We start from the raw sequence: 12,040 nt of genomic DNA, 5'->3' as shown, positions 1-12,040 counted from the left end.
TCTGATAAACAGAGACATTAGTGAATACACTATTATGGACCGGACACGAGAGTGTTATGGTGGCAGGATGCCACAGAAAAGCGCTGCGCCCCCTGTTGTCCTGGCGGGGAATTGCTTTGCAACCCTCCGCTTGCCTACGCTGAAGTTCCCGTGTGAAAACCTTCCCAACACTCCGTGTGCGTCTCTCTGCTGCAGAGCTCACTGAGAAGTAGAAATCAGGCTTAACGCAGAAGTCCATGTCAGGCTGGTTCTGCCCCGAAATTAACCCCAAAACATTCAATCTAACAACTCTTCTTTTAATGTGAAATGAAACCGTCGAGGTGGATCTAAAGTCTAAGAGAAAGATCCAAGCTTCTGAGCAAGAAAAACTATTTTAGGGAATTAAAACCGTTGCTTCATTTTACTGATAAAATTCAGCCCCCACCCACCTTCTCAGCCGGCTCCCCCGGCTTACGGCTGCCCTCTCTGCCGCGGAGGCTCTTGGCCGAGATGGCGCTCTCGGAGGTCTGCATGATGAGCTGGGTGGCCAGGAACTGCTGGACGTGTTCCAGGACGTCCCGCTGCATCTCCAGAGCCATGTGGTACACGTCGTGGTCCGACGAGTTGTACATGATGGCGTTCTGAAACATCAGCATGATGTCGCGCTGGAATTCCGCCGTGGTACGGATCACCCCTAACTCGATGTTCTTCTTTATGGCCGAAAGGTCCATCGGTCTAGAAGCAAGAAGGCAGAGGAGATAATATCTATAAACTGTGTGTGTGTGTGTGTGTGTGTGTGCGTGTGTGTGTCTGACCTGTGTACAATGCTGTGGTAACCAGGAGCGATGTCATCTGACACAGGCTGCAAAAACACGCTGGCATACCTGCAGGATAAGCGATGATCGTCATCGTGATTGATTACTTATTCTTGGTTAGGGTTAAAGGTGAGCTAGTAGAGGTAGGAGGTAGGATAGGATGGCCCGGTCTTCTCAGCCGTTGTGTCTCCAAATCCAGCTCTTTCAGGACGTCAGCACATCACGACTGCGTCGGCAGTGAGTGTTGTCACTGATCAGCGCCCATAAGTGCCCACAGGCCTTAATACCATTGAAAGTGTTATTCTGTTGAAGTACAGCGTTGTGCTACTTCTGCCTTTGTCATTTCATACCGAGATATCTAACCAAGCAGCAGGATTCAAGTCCCGCCCCGCGACGCTGCCAGGCCATTCCGAGTGCCCACACCAGCTCAGGTACTCAGAAAAGGCTCCTTTTGAGCCGGCCCGGTGAAAAGGCAGCATGTGCTTGCAGCGAAGTTCTGGTCAAATTAACCCAAAGTTCTGATAGTAGAAACGGCCCTTTTTTCCCAAAAATGCTCTTCACATCCTGATGACAACCAATAAATTACTTGTTCTATGATAAAAGGAGCAATTTAATCACCTCTGATATAAACGATCCTGGAAAAACTCATCCAGTCACTGGGAACGTCCAGTTCCTGATCCAGGATCAGGAACTGGACGTTCCTGGATCCTGATCTAGCCATCCAACTGCCGACTGACTGCCTCTCCCCCTCCGCACAGACCCGTCACACATTCTCAGCTTGAGCCGGACCTGGGCTAGCATACTAAACTGTTACACAGCTACATGCGTAATGTAGGAAATTATGGCAGAAAGGTTGCCAACGACAGGTCGAAAACGTAAAACAGAATTTAGAAAGGCTGACGACGCGAAACAAGAGCACCGGTGCCATATTTCAAACAAACCCATGCAATGGTGGCTCCATTTCCTCTTGATAGGTAAGGTAAAGTCATGTTTTTAGGGGTGTGTGATGGCGTCCGCTGCGTTGGGCATTCTTCTGTATTGTGGGGATGTGGTTTAGTGGGAGGAGCCTGAAGAAAGGGGGTTGAACCTACAAAAGTCTCAGGAACTCCTACCTTAGCTGTAACGCTCCACAGAAAAAAACTATTTTATCGGAGACGGATTTGTTGTGATGACGTGAAAAGGAGCTCCACCTGTGATTGGCTGCTGCTCGCCACACCAGCATGATGGCTTTCTTCCAGATCTTCTGTGCCTGGACGGCCTCCTGGTCCTCTCCACATGTGGAGCTGAAGGAGATTAAAGGTAATTAGTTGATTTTTACTAGATATTTTTCTTTTCCTAAACAGATCCGACATCAGATTTTTTTTAGGTCTTTTCAGTTTCCTAGCGTGATAAAAACAACACGGCTCTCAAAATGTGTACGCTGAATCACCAATAAACGTCGTAGCTCCGCCTACTGATGCATAGAAAAATCTGTGCCAGGGCGTCTCCCTAAAATGTGAAGTCTGGATATTTTGAAGCCTGTTGATGATCCAAGTATGTATTTCTGAAGGTGTTCTCTAGCCTAGAGTCTGGGGCTCCGTGCAGACCCACGCCAGCAGCATTACTGCTGCATGTTTCTGTCAGCCATCATGTTAAATTACTCAGAAGTCGATGTTGAACAAACTAATTATTAGTGAGCAGCTCTAACTCATAAAGTTGCATTCTGCGTTGCATTTGGTAAAACTGATTAGCTCTAAGACTAGGACCGGGTAAAACATCAGGTCTTCTCCTGAGACATTAGTCCAGATGTTCTGTCGTGGTCACGGTGGCCTCTGTGCACCTGGACACCTACAGCTGGGAGGACGACGCTGGACTGCTTGCCAGTGAGTCTGCTGTGTAGCGCTGAGAAGGTGGACCGTAGCCGTCTTCGCTCTCGCTGGCTGCCCGCTCCACCTCAGACAGGTACGGGCCCTCCCCACAGTCCTCCTTCATCTCCTCTGGGTCTCCATCGCTCCCCAAGTCCTCCTCCTTCACCTCCTGAAGTCAGGAAAACACAAATAAAGAGCGGGCGTGCGTGCGTGCGTGTGCGTGCGTGTTACCTTGGACTCTTTCCCTGACACACAGCTGTCTTCAGAGTCTGCAGAAAAAAAATTGTATTAGAAAATGTACAAATGTGTGTGTGTGTGTGTGTGTGTGTGTGTGTGTGTGTGTGTGTGTGTGTGTGTGATTCACCCACCAAGGCAGGCAGGGTTGTGTTCAGGTTGGATCCACTCCTCCTTCACAGCAACGCCCTCCTCAGGAACCTCACTTCCTGTTGCACCATCATCAGAAGTGACAGAAGAGTTGACATCACTTCCCGTCACCTCAGGTCCCTCGCCTTCCCCCTTTATCTGCTCTTCTGCTTTAGCTTCGGGGTTTGTTTGTGTCTCGATAGTGTCGGGGGTCGGGGCCAACACGGCGGTTGCCTCCTGAGGCTCCATTGTAGAGGCGGAGTCCTGGACGGTGGGCGTGGCACCTGAGGGCTTCAGTTCCTGGGTCTCCCAGGGACCAGGGAGGGCATGGCCTTCTGCAACAGCCGCTTCACAAAGAGAGAGCGCGGCTTCCACAGCAGCTGCATCCAAAGCCTCCACAGAGTCGTCCACCTGAGAGGACGGACGCATTCGGTCACACAGGAAGTAAACTGAGAAGGACGCGAGTTAAAGTCGCCTGCAGCGGCTCAGACGACATGTACCTTCTCCTCTATGATGGCGATGATATCTCCTACTGTCTCCAGGTCCAACTCATCTCCCATGTAGGACACGGCTACGAGGTCGTCTTCTACCAACCCCGTCTCATCCCCGAGCTCCACCTTCACCGCAGCTTCTGCCTCACCTTCTGCAGACAAAGCGGTGAGTGAGGAGACCATCAGAATCAGAACGTGTGGATGCTTTTGCGTGAGTGCGCCAACCTGTGATGACATCATGACCAGGTGGAAAGACTGCGGCGCCGGTGGCCGTCTGGACGCCGTTCGTTAAGCTCCCCGCTGGATCTCCTTCTCCAACCTGACACATAAAATATCATTAGAATGAAAAACCTGACATTTTCTGCCTTTCTGTTGTTAGCGGAGCGGCTAGCGGCTTCCCACCAGGCGAGGGCTGGCTGAGATCAGGTTTCCTTTCTTCAGAAGTTCTGATAAAAGAGGTGAAGGTGGCGGTGTGACTTTCTGGACTAAGATCCTCTTCTGTGGCGAGTTGTCAGCCAGAGCCGCCAAGCCTCCATCTTTAGGTCCTGATGCTGGAGGCTCCGCCACCGGCAGGAACGCCCCCACTCCCTGAGCCTGGCAGAAAAAAACCCAGAGGAGCGAAACAGCTGACTGAACAATAATCAGTTAAACACCTGGAGCTGTAACACGGGTCTGGACCGGGTCACTCTGGAGACGATTAGTCCTGCATGATTGTGTTCTTACCACTGAGAGGCTGCTGCTTTCTTCAGGGGGCGGGGCTTCTGAATCCATGGGGGGGGTGGAGACCGAGGAGTCGGCCTGGGAGTCCATGGTGGGGGGGCTGGTCCCCAGAGGAGAGCGGACCGTTACACTGGGGAGGCGCTTGGGTGTGTTCTTCACCACCTGACGTGCTGCAGCAACACAGGAGCAGGATTACTCAGGATGAACGTCAGCGTTAATAACAACAACCCAGAGTGTGTGGCGATGCTTTCGCTGTTCCGACAAAACCAGCTGCCCGTTTGGATGGATTAAGCCGGGCGGACACTGGGCGACTTTTTCACTCGCAGCGTTCAGCTTCAGCTCAAACTGTACGACTTCCTCGCAGGGCAGATCTCACGAGTCATGTGCTCACACTGCACGACCCAGTTCTCACATGCAACCTGACTGCTCACACTGTACGTTTGGTAGCAACACGTCGGCCCTAAAATATGCTAAAAATAGCAGTTTTTACTCAACACGTCAGACTTTTTGTCTTGCCTGTTGTCCTTCGGGAGTGCTGCAGGAGGACACACAGGGATTTATGGGGGTTGGATGAGGAAAACGAAATAAAGAAAGTAAATCTGTGTTTTGTGATCAGTTTAATTTGACATGAACACGACAAACACGCCTTCTTGACTATCTTTGTGAGTAAAAAAACGTGTAGAAACAAAAACGAACAGCGTGTGTTATTAGGGAAACAGCGGGCGAGCGGTGTTGATGCATGATTGCGCATGCGCCGTGAGCGGTTCTGGTACTTTTTGGGTCGCAGCTGCTCGCAGCGCTGCTTCAACAGTGCGATACCCTCACGAGGGACGAGCAAAATATTAAACACGCCAGAAGTTTGTGCGACCTCACGACTGCTGATCGGCAGCTGGTCACGTGGTGTTAAGCGCCTCTTGTAACCCCCTGTACACTACACGACCGCTCGGCGCAAAACTCGCCCCGATCTCGTGGATTCTCGCACGAGTGGAAAATCGGCTCAAAAAAGTGAAAAAGTCGCACCGTGTCCGCCCGGTTTTAAACAAGGACAACTGGTCAGACCAACATTTGCGTCCCATATTTCCATCTTTGTTCTTCTGCTGATCCGAGGTTGGGTCATAGAGGTAACAGGCTCAGGAGGTGACCCAGACGCCCCGGTCCCATCCCAGCGGCAAGTCATCCCAAAGGCGGAGCCCAGCCACCTACAGCTAGCTGCTGCTAGGATCTCGTTCTTTTAGTCCAGCTCTTGTTTCATCACTCATGAAATAAAGTACTTAAGCCCCTCACTTCCTCACATGTTTCAGGAGAAAACGAGTTTCTTTGAAACAGAAAATATTCATCTGAGCGGATCAGCTTTTAAAGGCCAAGTTCCCTCATTTTTCAACACACCTGCAGTGGTCTCCAGCTGAAACGTCCGACTCTGTTCTGCAATGTTGATGTTTTCTCTTCACAAATAACACAAGCCTGGAGTTCTGCTGTGTGGTGGAGTTGCTAATGCTAACGGTTAGCTTCTACTAGTTGAGACGTTCTCTGTTGTGACTTTATGACGTGCAAATGTCACTGGCTTTTATAACTCGAGAGTTTCCACGTCTGTCGGCGGCTAGAGCAGGAAATAGGTGTAGACGACAATTTTCTCGTTCAGCCTGCATGAAAAACTCGGATTGACCAACCAGATTTAAAAAAAACATCAAGTGAAAAACGGTTTCTCGCAGAACTTTGTAAATCTGAATTTCTTCCTTTCTTTTCTCTGGATTAGTCACATCTTATCAGTGCAGATGAACCCTAACCCGAACAACATATCAGCGTGTGCACGAGCTCGTCGTCTGCAGCCCAGAAGGAAAACATCTCTAAATGTTAAGCTTGATGTGAAAAGATGAAGGGAAACCAAAACCAGCCTGTGGTCATGACACATGGAAAAAGTACAGCGTGGGTTTGGCGTGGCGTGAGTTTAATAGCAGAATAAACTCACCTTGATACGCCATTTCTGTAGATTTCCTCTTCTGTTCTGCTTCCTCCTCCTCCTGTTTCTTCTTTCTACAGTTGAAATAAAAGAATAAAAAATAAGAGGAGGGAAGGTGTCCGAAAGAATTTGTTTGACAAACTAAATGGTGAGAAATGTTAATCTGCTGCTGTTTGGTGGGCGGCGTGAGGACAGACTGGATGTTTGGGTTGTTATAAATATTTACAGGTTTGGTGTTTTGATTCTGTAAAAAAAAAACTAAGATCAAGTTCACAGTTTGACTAGGATGAGAAGTTTTAGTGAAGAGGTACACAAGGTTCAAAGAGTAAAACCATCTGAGCCTCACAACGTGATCTCTGCCCACAGCTCCTTCAGCTGGGAGTCCATGTGACCCGCCTGAATCAGATCCACCTCCTTCTTCAGCTTCCTGTCGGGACAAGAATCAACAACAAGGGGTCAGCTTTTTAATGAGTTCTCTTAAAACACCCAAAACCTTTTACTTCTGCTCATTTAAACACTTTGAAATGTTTTCCTTAAAGCTTGGTTGAAGGAAAACAGCTAAAAATAACATCCAGGTGTTTGTTCCACTGCATTTGTTTTTTTTAATGGGAGTCATTTAAAATGTTTTCTAAAATCAACCCTTCAAATGGATCTAAAGAGTAAAATAAAATGTATGATACCCATGTTTTTAATGTTTAATGTGAGGTTGTACGTCTGCTCCCCTGCCCCTGTCCCCCGGTGTCTCTGCTCTATCAGCAGAACATTACACTGAAAACTCAAATAAACTCTTTTTGGAGGACAATATGTCAGAATGCTCTAATATAAGCAGCTGACATTATAAATATGTACTCTAAATATTCTCTAAATGCAAGTTTGCATTGTTAAATGTTAAAAAATAAACTCAAATTTTCCTTATCTAAATTGTTTACGAGACTGGTCGACGTTGGCATTAATTATGTCCACCCAACTCATTTTTTTTACCTGACAGGTGTGCATTTACCTGTACTGCTCCTGCGTGTCTCGAAGGAGCCTTTTCAGTTCCTCTATCCTGTCAGTGGTCAGCCTACGAACGATGACATCTTCGATGGTCTCTACCACCTCGCCCTTTTCACCACGCTTACGCCTGGAACAAAACACCAAACGTCACTTTTTTAACTATAGCAGCGCTAACGGCCGTGCACTTGGATGTGTTTGAGCTGTTCAACTGACTTGGGTGCTTCCGTGGCTTCAAGCAGTTCAGAATATTGAGAGGCACAGTGCTGGGAAGCAGAACGAAAAAAGGTCACCTCAATAAATAACAAACCATCAAAACAACACGTATGAAACCAAAAGCAGCAACATTTCAGAGAAGGTCTTCACCTTCTGGGAGAACCAGTCAGGTGGACGTCCGGACTCGGAGAAAGGCTTGATGGCTCTGCTAACAGACACCCTGGAAATCAATGAAAGTACCATTAGTTATAAAATGTTAAAAAAGGGACAAATTTTGAGTTAATGTGTGGAAATCAAATAAACTGTAAGTAGCATCTTAGTGATTTTAAAATGATTGTGCTTTTAGCACCAATTCAACCAAACCTGAGTTAAAATTTTCTCATGTGAGGATAGTTCGGCACAGATAGCCCGTCTGTGAAAGACGAAAACAGTTTATTTTGAAGTAAATTTATTATTATTTTTACCAGTTTTGGTCTCCACTCCTCAATACGGAGGAGGCCAGGCAGAGTTTCTCCCTGACGGACCAAGGCTCTGTTGGCCCCACATTCAGGATCTTGTGTTCTGTTGAATAAAAAGGTAGAAATAATAGAAACTATTTATACATGTTGTGCTTCCTATGAAAGATAACAATTAATTACCAACCAACATGGTCATTTTGAGGTAAAAACAACAACACGATAATCATCAATTAAGGAAAGAATAGAATAGAAAAATTCTCTATTTTCAACACAACAGGCGCATAGAGTAACACAAATAAAGAATAAGGAATAAAAAATATGTACAATATACAAAAATAAATCAATTAATGCAGGAAATTATTAGAGATTCACAACATTTTAAAAATAAACAATAAAATACCGTCAGACAAGACTAGCAGTCTATTCTATTGTCATAACATGGATGCAGAAATGTGCCTGTGCTATTTAAAATATAAAAAATAATGTTTGTCTTACAACAAACCATCTAAAACGATACGATGCGTTATAAAAACGCATAAACCGGCCTAGATTTAAAATCTAACAGTTTAAGAACCAGAGGCGAAGCTAGGTGTTAGCTTGTATCATGTTCGGAGTCATTTACGGCTGCTAATTGTTACTGAAGCTCAAAACTGTTTATCAACACAAAACAAAACATTTATGAATGACACGAAGCCCTACAAAGGAAATAAAACAAGTTTTAAATAATAAAAGATAACGTTAGCTTAGCATCATTGATAGGGGGACACATTCATGAGACACACCAACACACAGGTCTATCAAATGAAGGTTTTTGTTTAGTAACGAAGCCGCTGCGCTTTCACGGACCAGATCACTGCAACTTTACTATTTCGTTTGTTTTGACGTGAATTCGGTATTTACAGATGATGAACATGAAAACGTTAAGAAAATTTACTCACTGCCGATTCCGCTCGCCATTGTTGACGGGAGCTTCCGTCGGACGATTTTTACCGCTGCACATCGTCATCAGTGACCGGAACTAAACCTAATGGAAAATAATAATAATAATAATAATAATAATAATAATAATAATAATAATAATAATAATAATAATAATAATAATAATAATGATAATAATAATAATAATAATAATAATAATAATAATATACATACATACACACCAGACAGCATATTTGTGTGTGTGTGTGTGTGTGTGTGTGTGTGTGTGTGTGTGTGTGTGTGTGTGTGTGTGTGTGTGTGTGTGTGTGTGTGTGTGTGTGTGTTCCACTTCAAACACTGGTCTAACCAACCAGACCAATTTCAAACCAAACAATTTCACTTCATGATGGAGGCTAGGAACATTTCACCTGCCCTGCCCCGACCACTTCTGCTCTACATAATTTACCAGCTCAGTGGCCTGGTGGTAGAGTCTCCACCCTGAGATGGGGAGATCAGGGATTCGATTTCTGGTCGGGTCATACCAAAGACTTTGAAAAGGGACCAATATCATAGCTCAGCTTTGTATAATAGATGGGCCAAAAGGTCAACTAAGCTCCCTCTTTATAATGATAGTCCAAAGCAATGCACCCATTACTGCAGATGAGGGTCTGATCTATTTTTCCACATCCTCCTCTATCCTTCCATCACTCACAAACACCACGATGCTGAACGAGCTTTATTCCAGGCATGAACCATTCCCAGCAGCTCTCAACCTGATAACATGTTGTGACCTAAACACAGGCTTTTTATTTTATTTATTCATTTATTTATTGGTAATTTGACTTGCCTAATTATTTCCTCCTTTCATCCTTCATCCTCTTCCAGCTCAGTAAATCTTCCATCTGATATTAAGTTCTCTTTATTGCTTTTTTCTCATTTTTTTGGACATTCCTCTGTTTCTGCTGAGGATCAGGGCCCGACAGCTTAAAGGGATGCTCCACCTGTAAGTGGAATTCAGTCAGTGGCCATAGGGAGCCTAAGTCACACCATCTACTTCTGGACCATGGGTCTCAACTGCCAATAAAAATGAATGTGAGTGCATCAGAGGGGAAAAGTTAGAGTTAGAGAGGTAACGTTTCATATATGATGTTAGTTAATTGAGAAAACACATTTTGATGATATTTTTTAACGTTTAGGGTTGACACATTTCTATTTTCCTTCCATGTTAGCAGCCGATCAAAAGTGTCAGCCATGTCTGTAGTAAATAACATTTTGTTAGTTTTAACTACATGGGCTGACTCTGTAATGATCCTCGTCTCAGTCCCCAGACATGGCATTTGGGACTTTAAGGACAGACCTGCCTCGCAGCTCTCCTGCCTGATTTTCCCATGCAGAACTAGGCAGACAGCTCAGAGAGAGAGAGTCAAACTAACAGTCCTTCCCGGGCAAAGCCAGCAGTTGTCAATGGGAGTCTTTTGAGTTATTATGGCCCTTAGCAAAGGAAATATATAGTGTTTTTATATAGTTTTGAACTGATTTTACACATATAGACTCTTGATACACCTAACATTAACGTTCCTATTCATGTGCTTTCCCAGTAAGACATTCTTTTGATGGATGCTTATGTATTCACTTGTAAAGGAGGCATAATCTGCAGATGCAAGAAGTTGAGCAGTACCATACAAAGGTGATTCAAATCTGGGATGTTGTGTGACACCGTCACAATAGTTTCACCCCAATACAAAAAAGTGTGTAATACAAAAGTAATTTGCAGCATTCGACATGGATGGATGGATGGATGGAAGCATGTATGGATTTATACATGAACGGACAGATTCCTTAGGCCAAGCCGATCGATTTGATGTCTCTCATGTGTGGGTGTGTAATTCCATTTAGCCAGAAGATGATTGAACTCTCTCAATCAATCAGGGAGCTGGGAGGGCGCGGGGCACTTTCTCACCTTCTGGCGGTCCATGAAACTTAACTTGTTTCTAGATTTAAGTACAGATAGTTCCGCAAGATCAGAAACAGAAGTCTGTTATTGGCTCAATATTCAGCTTTTTATATTCATTCCTATGAGACTTGGTTAGAGTGAACCGGAGTTCCTTGTGTTGCCATGGTAACAGATAATAATAATAATAATGCATTGAACTTATATAGCGCTTTTCTAGACACCCAAAGACGCTTTCACACACTCTCACATTCACACACTGCTAGTGATGGTAAGCTACTTGTAGCCACAGCCGCCCTGGGGAGGTCTGACAGAGGCGAGGCTGCCATTTGGCGCCGTCGGCCCCTCTGACCACCACTAACACAGGCAAGTTGGGTGAAGTGTCTTGCCCAAGGACACAACAGCAGAACACCCCTGGCGGGAGCTGGAATCGAACCCATGACCCTCCGATCATGAGGCAACCCGCTCTGCCACCTGAGCTACTGCTGCCCCAGGAGTCTGCTTTAATAAAGCTATGTCCTATGTCACATGACTCTTTTAAAATTTGAATTACATTTGTATGTTGAAGTATGTTGATAAAGTTGTGTTTAAAAAGTTATTAAATGTTGTTGCTAAGCAAGTTGCCATGGTAACGCAGAACACAAATTCTAGTTAATACAAGACTCCTGAGACCAAGCAGGTTTGTATCATATGTGTGGGTGCTTATTTCCTCTTAGGTAGAATGACCATACATCCTCTTTCCCCCGGACATGTCCACTTTGCACTCTCTGTCCGGGGTGGGGGTTTTTCCTATATTGATCAAAATGTCCAGATTTTCATCCAGGAGCAGGGATCGAATTATGGGGGACTAGATATCTTTCAGGGAAAGATCCAGTCTCTGACTATGTTACAATATTTATGGACTCTCAGCGTAGCGGGGTTCTGTTGAGCGGAGAGGACGCAGCGCTGATCGTTGGTGCGCCCGCTGCGTCCGGCGCACGATACATTCTCAAGGTGGCGCAACAAAACATTATTATTAACACATGATCGTTCATATCTGTTTATATCCTCTGGTACTCTGTCTTTTAATCGTTCCTGACGTAAAAATGTGACTCAACATAATACATGCGACAGCGCCATCTAGTGGCAGCTTTTGTTTCTGCGCATACCTGTAGTTATCGTCCATGTATCGTTATCGAGGTTTAATCCTCAATATATTGTGACATTGATTTTAGGCCATATCGCCCAGCCCTAGTCTGACGTCATCGGTGGCACAGATCTCCTGTCCTCTTTTTTTAGAAATGGAAATATGGTCACCCTGTTTTAGGCAGAAGACGATTGAAAACTCTCAGC

At 45.2% G+C, this 12,040-nt stretch overlaps 1 protein-coding gene across 4 annotated transcripts in view; it reads right to left on the bottom strand.

Annotated features, from left to right (window-relative positions):
• The window catches only part of brd8b (bromodomain containing 8b), a 28,924-nt gene extending 20,065 nt beyond the window's left edge, over window positions 1-8,859 (bottom strand). For 3 of the 4 annotated variants that reach the window (XM_054738084.2, XM_015950808.3, XM_015950657.3), the window contains exons 1-17: window positions 8,778-8,859; window positions 7,846-7,942; window positions 7,532-7,601; window positions 7,382-7,431; window positions 7,173-7,295; window positions 6,519-6,599; window positions 6,182-6,246; window positions 4,219-4,385; window positions 3,898-4,089; window positions 3,721-3,814; window positions 3,505-3,647; window positions 3,010-3,415; window positions 2,873-2,910; window positions 2,626-2,810; window positions 1,985-2,077; window positions 795-863; window positions 429-714 (exon numbers count right to left, since the gene is read on the bottom strand). In XM_054738084.2, the coding sequence (XP_054594059.2) occupies window positions 429-714; window positions 795-863; window positions 1,985-2,077; window positions 2,626-2,810; window positions 2,873-2,910; window positions 3,010-3,415; window positions 3,505-3,647; window positions 3,721-3,814; window positions 3,898-4,089; window positions 4,219-4,385; window positions 6,182-6,246; window positions 6,519-6,599; window positions 7,173-7,295; window positions 7,382-7,431; window positions 7,532-7,601; window positions 7,846-7,942; window positions 8,778-8,796 (2,178 nt within the window). In that variant the 5' untranslated portion in view covers window positions 8,797-8,859. The remainder of the gene's footprint in view (window positions 1-428; window positions 715-794; window positions 864-1,984; window positions 2,078-2,625; window positions 2,811-2,872; window positions 2,911-3,009; window positions 3,416-3,504; window positions 3,648-3,720; window positions 3,815-3,897; window positions 4,090-4,218; window positions 4,386-6,181; window positions 6,247-6,518; window positions 6,600-7,172; window positions 7,296-7,381; window positions 7,432-7,531; window positions 7,602-7,845; window positions 7,943-8,777) is intronic. The other variant, XM_054738085.2, reaches the window with a different exon arrangement.
• Window positions 8,860-12,040: the final 3,181 nt, after the last annotated feature.

Source organism: Nothobranchius furzeri, chromosome 1, assembly GCF_043380555.1.
Source record: "Nothobranchius furzeri strain GRZ-AD chromosome 1, NfurGRZ-RIMD1, whole genome shotgun sequence".
Taxonomy (NCBI): Eukaryota; Metazoa; Chordata; class Actinopteri; order Cyprinodontiformes; family Nothobranchiidae; genus Nothobranchius; species Nothobranchius furzeri.
This window is presented reverse-complemented; position numbering and strand designations above follow the sequence as displayed.